General features: G+C 47.3%; 1 protein-coding gene and 1 pseudogene across 1 annotated transcript; both read left to right on the top strand.

Annotated features, from left to right (window-relative positions):
• Positions 1–6,814: 6,814 nt before the first annotated feature.
• Positions 6,815–7,159, top strand: LOC110283689 (annotated as a pseudogene).
• Positions 7,160–11,060: 3,901 nt separating this feature from the next.
• On the top strand, positions 11,061–14,703 carry LOC110312222 (H-2 class I histocompatibility antigen, TLA(B) alpha chain-like). Its single transcript, XM_021185773.1, has 6 exons — positions 11,061–11,133; positions 11,320–11,589; positions 11,743–12,018; positions 13,674–13,949; positions 14,082–14,195; positions 14,492–14,703. Exons 1-6 carry the CDS (start codon positions 11,061–11,063, stop codon positions 14,701–14,703), a joined length of 1,221 nt encoding a protein of 406 aa, XP_021041432.1.
• Positions 14,704–18,323: the final 3,620 nt, after the last annotated feature.

The raw sequence follows: 18,323 nt of genomic DNA, 5'->3' as shown, positions 1-18,323 counted from the left end.
TGTCCTGGAACTCACTCTGTAGACCAGGCTGGCCTCGAACTCAGAAATCTGCCTGCCTCTGCCTCCCAAGTGCTGGGATTAAAGGCGTGCACCACCAAGCCCGGCGACCCCTTATTTCTTGTACTGCAGACAGGCACAGTTCCTAGACCTCTGACTTGTCTCTGGAGCCTTGAAAAGGTGACACTTGGGGCCCTGAGATTGGGGCTGAGGCAAACTGGAGAGGACTGGGTCCCTGGGCCACTCAGATTTAGACCTGTGAGTGAGAGAGGAGCCTTTGACATGTTTAAATATTGACTGTGCTGACTCTTGTTCTTCATCTTGGGACAGCTGCCTCATGGGACCAAGTGACAAGATCTGACTTCTAAACAGTGAGATCACTTTGCGGAGCAGTGTCTGGGGGGTTGCGCTTTTCTCATGCACACAATGGGAAGACCTGGAGACACCAGCCTAACCCAGTACACAAGGACTCTGTCTCTGCACTGCCTGTCATCTCTTCCTCAGCCAACCTTCCTGGTCTAACAGGTACTTGGGGACATCTGCATCCTGTCAGCTCCATGAACTGCAGCTCCTCACTTCCACACTGAACATAAGAATCTGAATGTGAACTCCAGGTAAATTAAGGGACTGAGACTACTCAGAGTGCTGTGGAGGAAATAAATGGCAGCATGGAGAACCTTCCAGAATCTGTGTTTTCTGTGCTGAGGGTCAGGTGGGACAGGATTCCTCTGTGGGGTCTTGTGTGACAATGGGGCCCAGGGAGCCCTTGTGGGAAGCTGTGAAAATATCACCTGGGGTTTTCTGGAGAACCCAAGATATGGGAGATGCCAGTCTTCATGTATTGCCAAGGAAAACTACCAGCAGGTGTCAGCCTGCCTGAGGGAGAGAAGTGCATTGCATACAACATGGTTGACAGGACTTGGAGATCTGGAGAGAGCTTTGGCATCAGACGTGGAGATGTAGATTACAGATTGCCTGGTTTTTAGTCTTCCATCCAGTATTTCCTCTATTTGCCCCTTTTCCTTGTAAAAAAAAACCAAATGTACATCTTGGGCAACTGTGTGGTAGAAGTATGTGACCTACATCTTGATTTTCTTTCTAGAAAGGTTGCAATTAGAAGATTGTCTTGAGTCTCAGGAAAGACGATAACTTTGGACTTTTAAAATGTTGACACTGGCAGATTATGGGGACATTCTAAGTTAGACTGAGTACATTTTGCATTATGATATGGCTACAAGCCTAAGGGTCCAGGTAGTGGAATATGGTAGTTTGAATGAAAATGGCCCCCATTGGCCCATAGAATCGAGTGCTTGGTCATTAGGGAGTGGCACTATTTAAATGGATTAGGAGGTGTGCTCCAAAAACCAACCAGTCCAGAGGCTCTCTTCCTGCTGCCTGAGGAACCAGATGTAGAATCCCCAGCTACCTCTTTGGCACCTTGGCTGCCTGCATGCCAAAATCCTTCCAATGTAATTAGAATGACCCAAACCTCTAAAATTGTAAAGTAGCCCCATGGAATGCTTTCTTCTATAGGAATTGCCATTGTCATCCTTTCTCTTCTCAGAAACAGAACAATTACTAAGACACACGATGAATTTTAAAAAAGAACAACAACAAAAAAAAACTTAGTGGGTTGAGAGATGGCTCAGTGGTTAAGAGGTTAATAGCACTGACTGCTCTTCCAGAGGTCCTGAGTTCAATTCTCAGCAACCCCTTCCTGGCCCACACCCATCTGTAACAGGATCAGGTGCCTTCTTCTGGTGTGTCTGAAGACAGCTACAGTGTACTCATCAAATAAATAAATAAATAAATAAATAAATAAATAAATAAATAAATCTTTTCAAAAACTCATTTGCTGGTCAGTGGTGGCACAAGCCTTTAATCCCAGCACTTCCGAGGCAGAGGCAGGCAGATTTCTGAATTTGAGGCCAGCCTGGTCTACAGAGTGAGTTCCAGGACAGCCAGGACTACACAGAGAAACCCTGGCTAGGGGATGAGGGAAACCTCATTTTAAAGATCCTTTTGAGAAAACCTGAGAAACCTGTGTCATCTTTTGTTGTATTAGAAGTTACCCTTTTTTTAAAAAAAAATTAAATCCTTACAAAAAGAAGATCTCTAAATATCCATCTAACTCACAGGATGCTGAAGAAACATTGTATCTAGAGTGGGTTGTAAAAGTATCTTTAATTGTCTTGTTGTAATTGTTGTCTGGGAGACTTACTTCCTCAATCTGCTAAAATAGGGCTAGTCGTGTAAACCTCATGCCTCCATGTAATCCAATCTAGGCCTAGAATGTTTTCAGCCTCTGAGACTAACTCACTATTGCTGGCTCTTTCTGAACTCTACCTGGCTGGATCAACTCAGCTGTCTGGCTCAAAACTCCTCTCCCAGATGAAGTACTCAATCTGGTTTTTCTCTCAGCTTCTGAATTGCACTGCTTGGCTAAAATGAACCCTGGCCATCTTTTCTAATCTTCTGACTCCTTCTGATTCTCTTGCTCTTGCTGGCTTTCCCTGTGTCTAGCTTGTTCTCTCTCCAATCTGTCTCTGTAGAATTCTCCTGGTAACACTGCCTCCTTCTCCCTCTCTGTGCTGCTCCAGTCTCCCTCTCAACTCTACTGCACTGCTCTCCAGGAACTCCACTGTATCCTGTACTGTGCTCTCCTCCTCCTGTACTGTCTGTCTCCCCCTTAAGTAGCTCCCCTTTCTTCTCTCTTCCCCTGAGAGTCGGGCAGATCCTATTCAGTCAGATCTTTCTCCAGTTTGTCACCTTTTCTGCCACTCTATTACACATCACTTGCAAACAGGAGTGCTTCCTTCTACAACCTCACTCTACCTCCATTCTGTAGGATGAAAGATGTGTTCCATAATGCCTTGGATCTAGGCTTTTTTTTTTTTTTTTTTTTTTTTTTTTTTTTTTCTTCTTATATTTCTTCTTCTTCTTCTTTTTTTTTTTTTTTTTTTTTTTTTTTTTTACCTGAAACTTGCTCTATACCAGTTGGCCTTAAACTCAGAGATCTGCTTGCCTCTATCTCTTGGAATTGAAAGCATGTTTTTATTCCTGAAGTGTCTAACAGACCTAGAAGGTATTTGGATATGATCTCCTGCCAGAGCAGCCATGTTCTGAATTGAATTTTCTCTACAGTGGGCTTTCAAAGGTTTCAGACTCTGCTACCTCCAACCTCTTGGGTGTTCAGGGCCTGCTCACTCCCTTCCCCTGATGGAGGAAGCTGGAGTGATGGACTGTGATCTGGGACTGGATAATTAGCATTTACACATAATTATTCTCTCTATTTCTCTCCCTTCTTCCTCTTCTACTTTTGTCTCCTCTCTCCCTCTCCCTCTCCCTCTCCCTCTCCCTCTCCCTCTCCCTCTCCCTTTCCCTCTGTCCCTCTCTCTCCCTCTAAAGGTTGGCTTTAAGGAAGTACGCTGCTATGTCTAGCTAGAGCAGTCTCAAGAGAGACATCTAGGTAAGTAGGGACAGAGGACTGCTGGGGACAGAGAGCAATAACCTGAGGCCTTTCCAGCTGCCACATGAGGAAGCCGTATCTCATGTGATCCCAGCTCTAGTGAAGCCTTGAGAAAACACAGCAAAAAGAAAACAACTGTGACCTGGGCACACTCCTGAGCCTGGGTCACCAGGGACTCTTGATGTCACACACTGTATCAGTGCTATGCTGTCTCCACATGCTGAGCTTGGCTGCTTTGCTACAGTGCAGCAGATAACTGAGAAGTGCAGTTCTCCAACAATTTTCCTGGGGAGTTCCAAGGACTCGGAAAGCCACAGCTTTCAAAGAAGAGAACTGTCCTATCTCCAATATTCCCTAAGATACTCTAAGGCAACACTCTTATATTCTTATCATGGTATTTCAACTTTAAGTGTTAGGGCAAATTTTAGTCCCCAGGTGAGGTCAGGGGTGGGGAAGCCCAGGTCTGGGGATTCCCTATCTCCCCAGTTTCACTTCTGCTCCTACCCTGTGTCCTACCCGGACACTGGTGAAGTGCTGGCAGATCTCACCCCCATTTGGTAGCATGATCATGGGAAACCAACCAGTCTTGCTGTGGTCACAGGTTATACACTCCATGCAGCCCGCCAGACTCAGATGCATCCTGGCTCCCACAAGGGGGCGATGGTGCCCTGCATGCTGCTCCTGCTCCTGGCTGCCACCCTGGTCCCTACCCAGACCATGTGGGTGAGTGCTGGGTTGACAGGGAAATGGCCTCTGTGGGGAGGGTCCAAGGCAGCACCAGGGAAGCAGAGTCCCTGCTTCACCCTCCAGACCTTCTGCCCCCTCTCCTGAGCCCCGCTCCCTCCTCCCCTCTCGGCATGCTCACCCAACAAGGGTCCCAGGAGGAGTTCTGAGTGTCACCTTGCAGCCCCCAGGCTCACACTCACTGAGGTATTTCCACACTGCGATATCCAGGCCAGGTCTCATGAATCCTGGGTATATAGTAGTCGGCTATAAGAAAATCTGCTACATGGACGGCTAGGACATGGATACTCTGAGATATGAGCTGCATGCATGGTGAAGGGAACAGGTGGGCCTGGAATGTTGAGAGATGGATATGCAAAGAGAGCTGAGGAGAGCCAGGGAACCTTCAGGCTCTGTTTGGCTACTACTTACAAAGTCAAGATGCTAAGTTTCTGGGAGTCAGAAGCCAAGTCCCCAAGGGTTCAAAGGTTCTACAGAAACGGAAACTATGAGGGGTCTCCCATTTATTTTAAGGAAGGACACAGGAGGGTGGGGCCGCAGATCAAGGTTGAAATTCGAGGACCTGGCCAAGCTCTCACACCATCCAAGCTAAGTCTGGCTGTGATGTGGATTAGAACAGGCACCTCCTTTGCAGGTATGAGCAGTTTGCCTAGGATTGCCACAATTACATCACACTGAACAAGGATCTGAAAACAAGGACAGCGATGGACACAACACAGCAGCACTCATCATCCAGAGAAAGTTGGTGGAGGCTGGTGAGGCAGAAAGATACAGGACCTACCTGGAGAGCCAGTGCATGTAATCACTCCGCAGACACTTGGAGCATAGGAAGAACTGCAGAACACAGGTCTCAAGGGCAACTTCTCACTCTGCCCTCAGGCTCTGGCTCAGTCCCAAGAAAAAAGAAACCCTCAGTCTCTGAAAGTGAACAGCTCCAGGCCAAGCTGGGGCCTAGCTGTTTGTGGGCTTTTTCATGTGCAAGACTAAGCCTGCTCTTATTCAGAGATTGCTGGTATACTTCTTCTTTGGGGTCCCAGTGTGTGAAAGCCTGGAGCTCAGGATCCAGGGACACTGTCTAGGGTGGGTGGGAAAGGAGGCTCTGCCTGCTGCTGTGGGAGGAAAGTTGTAAAAAAAGCCATTGCACACCCCAGGATTAATCCCAGGATTGGGAGACAGAGGAAAATGATTCTCTAATGTCTAGCCCAGTATGGGCATAGTGAATTCAAGGGCAATCAGAACTCCCCAACTTGCTTCATGGTCATTATGTTTTTTCCAGGAATAGAAACCCTGACTAAGACAGTAGGGCAACTAGGAAACCAGAACAGGGTGTAGCTTTCAGAAAGCTGGAAGCCAAGACTCTAAATGTCTTCACTGCAGAAATCACACCTTGGAGGAGATGTATAGGATTCACACTCATACCTGATACTGTGCATGCAGGTGTGGAAGTATCTCAGGGTAACCCACAGATATGTATACAGGTTGGAGATACCACAGGATCACTTTCAAATATGAATACAGATGTGCAAATATCACAGGAAAGCCCATAAATATGGACAACTCTCTTTCATGCAACAGCTAAAAAAAAAGAACTTGAAAACCTGGTATGACTGTGTACACCTTTGATCCAGGGACTCAGGATACAGAGGCAGAAATGTGAGTTCAAGGCCATCCTGGTCAACAAAGTAAGTCCAGGATAATCAGTGATGGCTACACTGAGAAAACCTGGCTCTAAACAAAACAAAACAAAACAAAACAAAACAAAACAAAAGATGTGTTCAGGGCAGAGAGCCTCGTCAAAGAGCTTACTCTCTTCCAACAGAGCACACCAATTCCAGAGCCTCCTTGGCACTCCAGTCAGCCCATGCAAAGACACCAGCTCCTGATGTATTCACTGCAGGAAGAGAATGGTCAACCAGAGGGAGATCAGAAACCCAGGAGGTGACAGGTAGTGGTGATTCATGCCTTTAGTGCTAGCACTTGGAAGGCAGAGGTAAGCAGAACTCTCTGAGATTGAGGCCAGCCTGGTCTACAAAGTGAGATCCAGGACAGCCAGGACTGTTACACAAAGAAACCCTGTCTTGACACCCTTGGCTGTGACCTCGGCTTCTGGCGGTCTGCTTACACCCTTGTCCTCCAGCTCAGGCCTCTGGGCTTGGCTCTGGTGTTGGTTGGGTGTGTTCTTTCTTTGCCTACTCTACCACCAGGGGATTGTTCCCCAAGCGCAGGCATGCGGGGCTTTCCTGTGCACACTATGCTGAGCTCCCTTCCCTGGCCTGCTCCTGCCTCTCTAAAATGTTCTCTAACTGCAGTTCTGGGCGTGGAAAGCTAAATGCGCGTGTGCTGCTTCCGCACCATGGAGGGCTTTTCCATAAGAGAGCAGGAGTCACTTTGTAGGGATGTAGTGCAGTTGTGACTCGGTTCCCGGACATTTTCTGGTCCCTTGCTCCAGCCTAACAGGAGCTGAGGGTTGGGTGCAAGGTTTTCTAAAAGTTTGCAAACTGAGTATGGAGGACGTTGGAGAGAAAGCAACATTTACCATGCTCCTCGGAGACGCTAAGAAGAGTGGAGGTGAAGCCCTGGTGTGGCCTCCAAAGTGACTGAACAATGCAGAAGGACAGTGGCCCATTGGTGCCTTTACAGTATTTTGGTTTAGGCTATGCAGCCCTGGTTGCTACCCGTGGGATTATTGGCTATGCGAAAGCAGGTAGTGTGCTGTCCCTGGCTGCTGGACTCTTCTTCGGGGGCCTAGCAGGCCTGGGTGCCTACCAGCTGTCTCAGGATCCCAGGAATGTGTGGGTTTTCCTAGCTACATCTGGGACCTTGGCCGGCATTATGGGGATGAGAGTCTACAACTCTGGGAAATTTATGCCTGCAGGGTTAATCGCAGAAGCCAGTTTGCTGATGGTTGCCAAAGCTGGAATTGGTCTGTTGAGTTCACCTCATCCATAACAGCCATAACCCTGCGTGGACTCCTAAAGAGTTGAAGCTCTCCAGACCTCCACATTACAATGTTGAAGAGATAAGTGCAGCATATTTACAAGGTCGGACATTTTTCAAAGACCCACCCTGAGCACACTGAGGCAAACTTGCTGTTGCTGTGGTGGCCATTCAGAGGTGGCAAGCGTCCGACCTCAGCTAACGCTGCCTTCTTGCGGCTTCATTCTCAAGTTATGATGCCTTGCCTTTCTGTACTCATAGATAAAGGGGTAAAATATTGACTGTCAACACGGGGGCGGGGCAGAGCTTTCTGTCCTGCCCAGAAGTGTGTGAAATCTCTTGGAGACGTTGGTGATGTGGGATCTTTTGCACAGGTCTGCTATGAAATTATGTTATGGTGACATTATCAGTGAAAATAAAGTTTTCTATTAAGAACAAAAAAAAAAAGAAAGAAAGAAAGAAAAGAAAGAAAAAAAGAAAGAAACCCTGTCTTAAATATTTAGACAAGACAGACACACAGACAGACAAGAAACCAGGAGGTGTAGGAGGCTCAGTGCAGAGAGGGGACCATCTTGGGTCCAGTGCCTTCCTTCCTACAAGTTCTCAAATTCACTGAGGCTCTTGGTGATTCGCAGAGGCTACACTTGTCTACTAGTGTTGGGACACACTGAGCAAAGCATGGAGAGGTAGCTGGCATGGCAAGTCCTGCCACCAGACACGTAGACCTGCAGGCCTCAGATTCGGGCCCTAGAGGAAGATACTGCCTTAGTGAACCAGCATGAAACCACGGAGGAAGTTAAAATTGGGTGCATGTGCTCTGGAGAGAATGGGATCTGCAAGCACACAGATGTACCAGAAGGTGGCGCTGCGAGTTCTGAGTTTCTGAACTCACTAGGAGCTGAGCTTGGTGCAGCCCTGGCAGGCCAACCAGCCACCCTGGCATGGAGATATTTGATGCAGTCAGAGCTGCCCACAGAGCTCTGACAATGAATTGGACAGAGACAAGCTTTGCCTCAAATGCTCTGGAGTTCTGTGCCTTCTCAGTGCAGCAATCACCCACCATAAAGGCAGCAGAGAGTAATCAGATAGAGACATCAAAGTCACTGGCATCCTGCTCTTCCTCTCTCTTGAAGATTTATAACTCAGTCTCCCAGGGTGTTTGGGCAGATACCACCTGCATCTGATGCCTCAACTGCCACCTTACATACCGGATGCAGGAGCTGTCAAGGCAGTTACACAAGGCCCTGAGAACCACACCTGCTGATGGGCTTCAGCTTGGCCTACATCTTCTGAACCAGCACCTCATGGCCAGAGAGGACCTAGACCACTTAGCACTGCCAGCTCCAGGAAGGACTTCAAAACAGCCACAAGTACAGTCTAGAGCATCTGAGGGTCTCCTACTGGCTGGTTTGCATAAACCAGAGGACACTTCTCCCAGTTCCTTGGATTCAGTTTGCTGTAGACCTTGGTTACCTTGGTCTGTTCATCTGGTCAGAACCTGTACTAGCTCACCCTCACTGGCTCTCTAGCCCTTGGTCCCTGCAATTTCACCAAGTGAAAAGAGATATGCCCAAGCCTCCCTTCCAGCACTGCAGAAACATTTTGCTCCTACAAAGATTCAAGAAAGCCTCCAGCCTGCAAATGTCCATGAACAGTCCATCTTGTGCTTGTGAGGTCTGCAGGGTGTTTGGGTCTCAGCTGCAGGAGCTGGCTCTGCATACCCAGGAGCCCAGGAGGTTCTGATACCTGTAGCTGTCCCAGAAGAGAAAAAGAACTCAGAAGCTGAGGTCAAAGTTGACAGCAGAGAGGACCTGCCCTCCTCTTCATCCTGGCTGTCCTCTGGGTGCCTCTGCTCATCTGACTCCCAGCTCTCGATGACCCCAGTTTCCAGGGTGAAGCCACAGTTTACTCTGGAGGCTGTGGACCATACTGCTGCCCTGAGCTGCCTGCAGGCCTGGGAGTGAACAGTGCCCTGTTAGTTTGACCACAGTGACTTTCTGCTCAGCAGGTCTGCAGATTATACAAATAAGGGCTGGTGTGGGAGCAGGGTTACAGCCATTTCCCACCTTGGCAGACATTCTGGGAAAGAAGCAGACAGTGCCTGAGACCTTAGTCACCTGAGCCCTGACCTTCATGTGGGTTAACACTGCTGCTTCCTGCACTTGTCAGGAATGCCACCCCACATTGCCTGGGTGAGCATCCTAACTCCCCAGGAGATGTCTCAATGCTCTCCTTAGCATTTCAAAGCAGTACTCTGAGGTGTGAGGTCTTGACTATGCATAGAAATCTGTGCAGTGAATCAGAGGCCAGAAACTAAAGGAGGGAGTTGACTCCAGATGTGGATATGGGTTCTGAAGGAGAATCCCAGGCAGGCTGGCCTCAGACATCTGTGCATTGATGGGAAGCACAGGGATGCCTTGAGAGGGACAGAGAGATTTCTGAGTGCTTTGGAGGCAACAGACAAATCCATACACGAAAAGGAGAATCAAACTGAGCAGCAGCTGAAACCATTATCTGACCCAGGATGGAGAGCCCAGAGGGGGAAAGAAACAGCCATGTTCACAGACTCAAAGACAAGAGGAAGCAGGAAGTCTAGAAAGGGAGAGCAACAGGCTATGTTGATAGCATGTGTGTGTGTGTGTGTGTGTGTGTGTGTGTGTGTGTGTATGTATGTGTGTGTGTGTGAGTCTGTGTGTGCGTATGTGTGTGCTTGTGTTTTAATATGTGTGAGTGTGTGTTCGTAATTGTGTGAGTGTGTGAGTTTGTGTATGAGTGTGTATGTGAGTGAGTGTATGAATGTGTGTGTGAGTTTGTGGGTATGAGAGAGTTTGTGTTTGTGATTGTGTGAGTGTGTGTGAATGTATGTCAGTTTGTGTTTGTGATTATGTGTGTGAAAGTATGTGAGTATGGGTTGGTGATCATGTAAGTTTGTGTGTGAGTGTGTTTGTGAGTGGTTTGTTTGTTTGTTCTGCTTGTGGACGTTGTACATCGTGGTGCGCACTAGGCTCCGCACCACGATGTACAACGTCCACAAGCAGCTTTTTTTTTTTTAACATATGTGTTTAATTAGATATTTTCTTTTTTTAATATTGTTTAATTAGATATTTTCTTCCTTTACATTTCAAATGCTATCCCAAAACTCCCCTATACCCTCCCCTCGCCTTCTCCCCTACCCACTCACTCCCACTTCATGGCCCTGACTTTCCCCTGTACGGGGGCATATAAATTTTGCTAGACCAAAGGGCCTCTCTTCCCAATAATGGCTGACTAGGCCATCTTCTGCTACATATGCAGCTAGAGACATGAGTTCTGGAGGTACTGATTAGTTCATATTGTTGTTCCACCTATAGGGTTGCAGACCCCTTCAGCTCTTGGGTACTTTCTCTAGCTCCTCCTACATTGGGGGCCCTGTATTCCATCCTATAGATGACTGTGAGCATCCACTTCTGTATTTGCCAGGCACTGGCAAAGCCTCCTGCTTTAAAGAAAACATCTCTCCACTGCATTCCAGACCACCTGAGGACCATCCCAGTGGGGTCAGGTGTGGAGGTAGAAGGGAGCAAAACAACCGCTCTAACCCTGAAAGTTTCCACTCTGATTACCACCTGACATTCTGGGCAGGGCTCAGATAGAGGATGCTATCTATACCCAGGGTTCAGTGCAGAAGAAGGAGTCAAGACAAAGTCCCAAGTCCCCGGAAGTGGCTGTCAGGGTCTGAGGCCTGAAGGCAGGGATTAGGTTGAGCTGTACAGAACTATAGTTTCACTTCCTGCTCTCTGTACCATTGTCAGATTGTTGTCAAAGGCTTTGCACTCCTGTTGAGAGCAGGTACTTAGAAAATGCAATAAAACTCTGTGATTACAAGTTACAAAGTCCAGGACTTTGTACAACTTCGGATCTCCCTAACATGAGGATGGGGAGCATGGTGCCTGGCACCCTCCTGATCCTCCTGGCTGCCTCACCAGGCCAGACCCAGACCTGCGCAGGTGAGTGCTGAATGAGGAGGGAAACAGCCTTTTAGCGGGGTGGGGCTGAAGTCCACCCTCCACCAGACCCTCCACCACTTCTCTAGGGACTCAAGACCCTAGACCTGAGTCCTTCTACTTCCCTGGCCTGCGCACCCTGCCCGGGTTCTGGGAGGAGGTTGGAGTCTCACCATGTGCTGCCCCCAGGCTCACACTCGCTGAGGTACTTCTACACCGCCTTGTCCCGACCTGCAATCAGCGAACCATGGTACATCGCTGTGGGCTACCTGGATGACATTCAGTTCGTGCGCTTCGAAAGCGCAGGGGAGACTGCGACATATAAGCTCCGTGTGCCATGGGTGGAGCAAGAGGGGCCCGAGTATTGGGCGAGAGAGACAGAGATCGTCACAAGCAATGCACAGTTTTTCCGCGAGAATCTGCAGACTATGCTGGACTACTACAACCTGAGCCAAAATGGTGAGGAACCCTCCAAACCTAAGAGTCTGTCCCCACTCCTCTCCCTCTTATGCAAGCCGCCTAATCACTGGGTGCAAAAGGGACTGGGTTTGCCTTTCAGTTTGGAGAAGTCAGTCCTAGGGTTGGCGGGCCTGACTAGGAGAGGGGGGCCAGGCTCTCACACCATCCAGGTGATGTATGGCTGTGAGGTGGAGTATTTCGGGAGCGTCTTCCGCGCTTATGAGCAACATGGCTATGATGGCCGCGATTACATTGCCCTGAATGGAGATCTGAAAACGTGGACAGTGGCGGACATGGCAGCAGAGATCACCCGAAGCAAGTGGGAGCAGGCTGGTTATACAGAGCTCCGTAGGACCTACTTGCAGGGTCCATGCAAGGATTCACTGCTCAGATACCTGAAGAACAGAAAAAATACACAGGTGTGCACAGGTGCGTGGCTGCAGGTAACTCCATGTCCGTTTGCCTCTGTGCTGGGCTTAGTCTAGAGAGAGAAGAAACTCATTAGCTGGGAAAACTCCCATCTCTTTTTCTTTTTTCTTTTTGTTTGTTTGTTTGCTTTTTTGGTTGGGTTTTTTGTTTTTTTAATTTTAAAAGGCAACAACAGAAAAATAACATATGGAAATTACACAAACCAAAGGCTATACCCAGCTCAGTGAGTTTGTATACAGTTAGAATCGCCACTTTGAACCAGTAGAGAATTTGAATTTTACCTATTTTCCATTAAATATACTCATGGCTATCCAACATCGACCCCAGGGGTGTAGGGCAGGGAGAGAGACAGAGAGACAGAGAGACAGAGGCAGAGGCAGAAAGAGATAGAGAGACAGAAACAGAGAGACAGAAACAGTGAGAATCAGTGACAGAATTAGAAGTAGTTATCAATTATTCCCTTCCATTGTCCATCAAGTCCTTTACCTACATTTATTCCTTGCCCATCTCCTAATATTAGCATTTTCTGATTTCATTATGTCATGTTGCAAGTAACAGCAGGTACATTTCTTAACAAGTATATGGTTTTTTGTTTGTTTGTTTGTTTGTTTGTTCTGCTAAATTGCCTCTATGAGCAAAAAGACTGTGGTTTTACTTCCTGTTGTTGTTCTGAGATTGTGTGACTTCGTTTAATATTGTATATTCAAAGTCCATCAATTTTCCTAGATAATTGTGTGATTACATTGTGTAGAGCTCAACAGGATTCCACTATATATATATATGTATATATATATATAATTTTTGATATTTACTTAAGTGAATAATGAGTTGCTTTACTGCAATAGCTAAGATCTAACACTCCATATCAAAGAAGAGAGTAGAGAGTGGACAGTTCTTTCTTTCTTTTTTTTTTTTAAGATTTATTTATTTATTATTATACATAAGTACGATGTAGCTGTCTTCAGACACAACAGAAGAGGGTGTCAGGTCTCATTTCAGGTGGTTGTGAGCCACCATATGGTTGCTGGAATTTGAACTCAGGACCTTCAAAGAGCAATCAGTGTCCTTACCCATTGAGCAATCTCACCAGCCCAGGACAGTTCTTTCTTTTTCCTGATCTTACCAGCAATACTGGGTGTCTCTTCATTTGACACAATGTTCCAGCCTCTTCAGTGTTCCTTTCTCTTCAATATGGGAGAGGGAGAGTACTCCTGTGTTTCCTGACTATCTCAGAGACTGGCTCTCCCAAGGGACCACCTTTGTCTCTGGACAGTCCAGAGTCTCTTCAGGATGAAAAGGCAGAAGAGAAGGTTCCTGTAAGAACAGAAAACAATTCCCATGAGTCTGCAGTGCTTTTGAGCTATGGCTTCTTTCAGGCCTTGTTCTCTGCCCACACCCAACCTCTGTGACATTTGATGTCAGTGATGCTGAATCTCTGAGCCCTACCCAGACAGAAGCAGAGGCCCCTTTTTGCCTCCTGGGACACTTAGCTCCTCCTGGGCACAAGTTCTAGAATTTTCAGAACATTGTATGTAACCTACTGGGGAAATTTGACCTTTGTTCCAGTCATTTCCTTCCCAGGTGGCCTCACAGACACTTCTGGAGTCACCAGAAAAAAATATATGATGCCCAAACTTTCCAACTCTTCTCCTCAGATCCTCCAAAAACACATGTGACCCATCACCCCAGGCCTGAAGGTGATGTCACCCTGAGATGCTGGGCCCTGGGCTTCTACCCTGCTGACATCACCCTGACCTGGCAGTTGAATGGGGAGGAACTGATTCAGGACACGGAGCTTGTGGAGACCAGGCCTGCAGGGGATGGGACCTACCAGAAGTGGGCAGCTGTGGTGGTGCCTTCTGGGGCAGAGCAGAAATACACATGTCATGTGTACCATAAGGGGCTGCTTGAGCCTCTCACCCTGAGATGGGGTAAGGAGAGTGTGGGTGCAGAGCTAGGGTCAAGTAAAGCTGGAGCCTTCTGAAGACCCTCAGCTGGTCAGAGTTGAGAGTTGAGATCATGTTGCTCACTTTCCCCTCATGTCCTTACCCTTCCCTTCCCAGAGCCTCCTCAGTCCAGTATGCCCACCAGGACCATTGTTTGTGCTGTCCTTGGAGCTATGGTCATCTTAGGTTTTATGAGCGGAAGTGTTATGATGTGGATGATAAAGAACAAAGGTATGGAAGGGTCTGTGGCTGGGTGCCTTATGATTATAAACCAATACACATAGACTATATGCACAAGATTGCCCATCTCTGGGTCTGTTTGCAGACACTCACCTTACAATAAAAGACAGATTCATAATGGTAATGGGGGGTCTGCACAGGATTCTCAATGACCTCCCAGAGGTCAGAGGGCAAGGCTCATGCTAAACACTACAGATCTCCAGGCTGGCCTTGGTTCATCCCCTGCATATAATGTCCATGGTCCAGAACTTCCTTGGTCTCTCATATCTTTTTTTTTTTTTAAACAGGTAGAAACAGAGACGAAAACACTGCTGCATGTCAGAATGAGGGGGAACAGCTGCCCCTGAGCACTCGAGGTGAATCTGAGTCACTCATGGTCGAATCTGGGCTGAAGGATCTTCCTCCAGACTCACCAGTGGTCTCCGGACAGTGTCTTGTTACTTCTTCTACTACAGGCAAGGACAGTTTCTGTCTTGTCTCTGGAGACTTGAAAAGGTGACACCTGGGAGCCTGGGATTGGGGCTGAGGCAAACTGGAAAGGACTGGGTCACTGGGTTTTTCATATTTAAACCTTTGAATGAGAGGAAGGCCTTTGAGATGTTTTCATATTGACTGCCCTGACTCTTGTTCTTCATCTTGGGACAGCTGCCACATAGGACCAAGTCACAAGTTCTGACTTCTGAACAGTGAAATCACTTTGGGCAGCAGTGTCTGCAGTTTTATGCTTTTGACTATGCATACAATGGGAAAATCTGGAGAGCACAGTCTGCCCCTGCACACCAAGACTCAGACCCTACATTAGCTGTCATCCCTTGCACAGCCAACCTTCCTGGTCCACATGCATTAGGGGACATGTTCATCCTGTCAGCTCCATGCTGTCCTGGGCGTGTGTCTCCTCACACGCCACAGTGTGTCTCCTCATTTCCATACTGAACATGAGAATCTGAATGTGGATGTCAGGCAGTGGTGGCACAGGCCATTGATCCTAGCACTTGGGAGGCAGAGGCAGGCAGATTTCTGAGTTTGAGGCCAGCCTGGTCTTCAGAGTGAGTTCCAGGACAGCCAGGGCTACACAGAGAAACTCTATCTCGAAAAACAACCAAAAGAGAAAAAAAAATAATAATATGAATGTGGAGGCTGGAGAGATGGCTCAGTGGTAAGAGCACAGAGGTCCTGAGTTCAATCCCCAGAAACCACATGGTGGCTCAAAGCCATATACAATAGCATCCAATGTCTTCTTCTGGTGTGTTGGAAGACACCTACAGTGTACTCACCTACATGAAATGAATAAATCTTAAGAAAAGAATCTGAGTATGAACTCCTTGACCTGAGCAGTTCACTTGTGGGTAAATTTAAGGATTGAGAATATCTAAGTATTGTGGAGGAAATAAATGGCAGCATGGAGGACCTTCCAGAATCTGTGTTTCTTGTGCTGAGTATGTCAGGTGGGGCAGGAGTCCTCTGGCATCTGCTTGTGAATGGGGCTGTGCCAGGTGGAGCTCAGTCCGTGTTCACGTCCTTGCCGCTCTGGTCATTCCTCACCTCTACGTCCTTGGTACTTGTCACTTAATAGAGTCACTGGATGACAGACTCTGATCATAGGAACACTGGCATGGCCTTAGCCTTCTCTTATGACCAGGATTATGAGCCCCTAGGACTGTACCAGGCCTGTTGTGCAGCTGAGAAAATGACATTACCAGTGAAGAAATTTCGGGAGAGTGGTGGTGAACACATTTAATCCCAACATTCAGGAGACAGACAGAAGAACTGTTGTGTCCGGCCAGCAGATCACAGCCTGGGTTCTAGCCTGGAAAGGCATTTTGGAAACCTGGAAGAGAAGAGGGGCTAGGCGACGAGAGAAAATGATGCAGCTAACACAGGCATTCTGATCAAAGCTCAATTTTACTGTTCCGCACGCAGTTATGAAGAAGGGGAAGGGGGCCGGATTCCCGCCAAATAATCTCGGGGTCCAGTAGCAGGGTGACCAGGTGTATGGCTCCAAACAGCAAAACAGCAGGTTCTAGCAGTGGGCGTGGCAGAATGATTGAACAGGAAGCTCCACCCCTGAGCAGGCAGATTTCAGGCTGGGGAAGGGAAGACTACAGAGAACCACTGATTTCCAGGCCATCCTGGACACTCAGGGTGACACAGAGAAACCCTGTCTCCAAATTGGATACATGGGATCAGGGTATCCCTGTGTCCAGCCTGACCATGCAGATGAATGGCAGAATGTGGATCTTTGGGTTTTGGATTAGAAGAACAGTTGCATGCATGAAGCAAGGCTTAAAGAGCCAAGCTAATGGAGGCATGGGAGGCAGAGCTGAGGGCAGGTTGATCTTTGGGAGCCCTGGTAAAGAAGTTTAAAAGGAGAAGAATATCAGTAATGTGGTTTGGAAACTCATTCTTGTATCATTTTGGAGAAGACAGTGGCTGTTTTCTGTCCTTGAGAAAAAAGTCTGTCTGAAATTAAATCAGAGAGTTTTAGATTAAGGGCCTTGGCAGAGGAGAATTCAGGAGAGTCCTGTATTGCCTGTGTTGCTCGCTTATTTATTAATGGCCACTCCCATGCACCCATCTAATGGAAATGAGCAGGGTACATTACGAAAATAAAAAATGTACGGTTTGAAGAGAAAAGGACCACTAAGTCTAGTGCTCATGGGAATGAAGTTTACAGAAAATCTACTGCTAAGTGGAAGAAAGGGACAAGCCACACACAGAAATGCTTCCAACCTGTAAATGAAAATAAGAAGAAAACCACCAAAACCACAAAACTGATCTGGAGATAAATGAATGTGGGGGCCACGTTCTAGCTCCAGCAAGCAGCAGAACTTGGCAGCTTTATTCTGGCTTATGGAATCTCCCTACACTTGTGTGTCCAGAGAGTCCCTCCACAGAGGCCCAGAGAGGCCATTGAGCAAAGCTGGGAGAGTGAATCCTGGATTTCACTGGAGAACCCAAGACTGGGAGATGCCAGTCTTCCTGTATTCTCAAGGAGAGCTGCTATTATGTGTCAACCAGCCTGAAAGAGCTGAAAGAGCCAACACAGCTGACAGGAGCTGGAAATCTGGAGAGAGCTTTGGCAGCAGACATGGAGATGCAGTTTGCAGTTTGCCCAGCTGGGTTTTAGTCTGTGATCCATCATTTTCTCACTTTGCTCTTTCCCTTCCTTTTGAAACACAAATGCACATCCTTTGCCACTGTATATTTCAACTATGTGACCTGGTTTTTATTTTCTTATAGAAGGGTTGCAATTAAGAGATTGTGTTGAGCCTCAGAAGAGAGTATAGACCTTGAAATTTTAAAGTGTTGAGACTGACAGACTATGCAGACTTTTGAAGGTGGACTGAGTTCCTTTTACATTCTGTTATGTCTACACTCCTATGGGGCCAGGTAGTGGAATATGGTAGTTTGAATGAAAATGGCCCCCATTGGCCTAAAGACTTGAATGCTTGGTCATTAGGGACTGTCACTATCTAATGGATTAGGAGGTATGTCACTCAGGGTGGTCTAGGAAGATTCCAAAGCCCAAGACAGAAACTGCCTGAGGAACCAGATGTGGAACTCCCAGCTACTGCTCTAACACCATGCCTCCCTACCTGCCAGCATGCTTCCCTCCATGAGGGCAATGGACTAAACCCCTGAAACTGTAATTAGGTCCCAGTTCAATGATTTCTGTGGTTCTTGATGATGTTGTTGTTGTTGCCATGATCCTGGTGTCTCTTCACAGCAAGAGAACAATAAATAAGACACAAGTTGAACTTTAGAAAGAAATTGTTGTAAAGGCCTTTCAGTGAAAACTGAGAAACTTGTGTCTTCTTTTGTTGTATCAAATTTTAAACTGTTTTTTTTTTAACTAACACCTTGCAAAAAGAAGATCACTAAATGTCCATCTGACTCACAGGATGCTGGAGTAACATTGTAGTTAGAGTGGGTATTCACAGATTTGCAGCTCTGCCCTTGATTCCATTCTCTCAGGTGGTCAGGACCTGCTCTCTCCCTTTTCCTGACAGAGACAGACTGATAGTATGGTCATGTTCTTGTATTGGATCATGAACATACTGCACACAATCTGTAATATTCTATCATTCTCTCTCTCTCTCTCTCTCTCTCTCTCTCTCT

The sequence above is a fragment of the Mus caroli genome, chromosome 17 (assembly GCF_900094665.2).
Source record: "Mus caroli chromosome 17, CAROLI_EIJ_v1.1, whole genome shotgun sequence".
In the NCBI taxonomy this organism is placed as follows: domain Eukaryota; kingdom Metazoa; phylum Chordata; class Mammalia; order Rodentia; family Muridae; genus Mus; species Mus caroli.
The sequence above is the reverse complement of the archived record's forward strand: the minus strand, read 5'-3'. Positions and strand labels throughout refer to the sequence as shown.

What these genes read in the sequence shown, in the direction of transcription:
- LOC110312222 (XM_021185773.1), top strand. Translation starts at nt 11,061, where the DNA reads ATGGGGAGCATGGTGCCTGGCACCCTCCTGATCCTCCTGGCTGCCTCA. An exon ending in CCAGACCCAGACCTGCGCAG is followed by an intron (nt 11,134 to 11,319) that starts GTGAGTGCTGAA and finishes TGCTGCCCCCAG; the next exon opens with GCTCACACTCGCTGAGGTAC. An exon ending in AAATACACAGGTGTGCACAG is followed by an intron (nt 12,019 to 13,673) that starts GTGCGTGGCTGC and finishes TCTTCTCCTCAG; the next exon opens with ATCCTCCAAAAACACATGTG.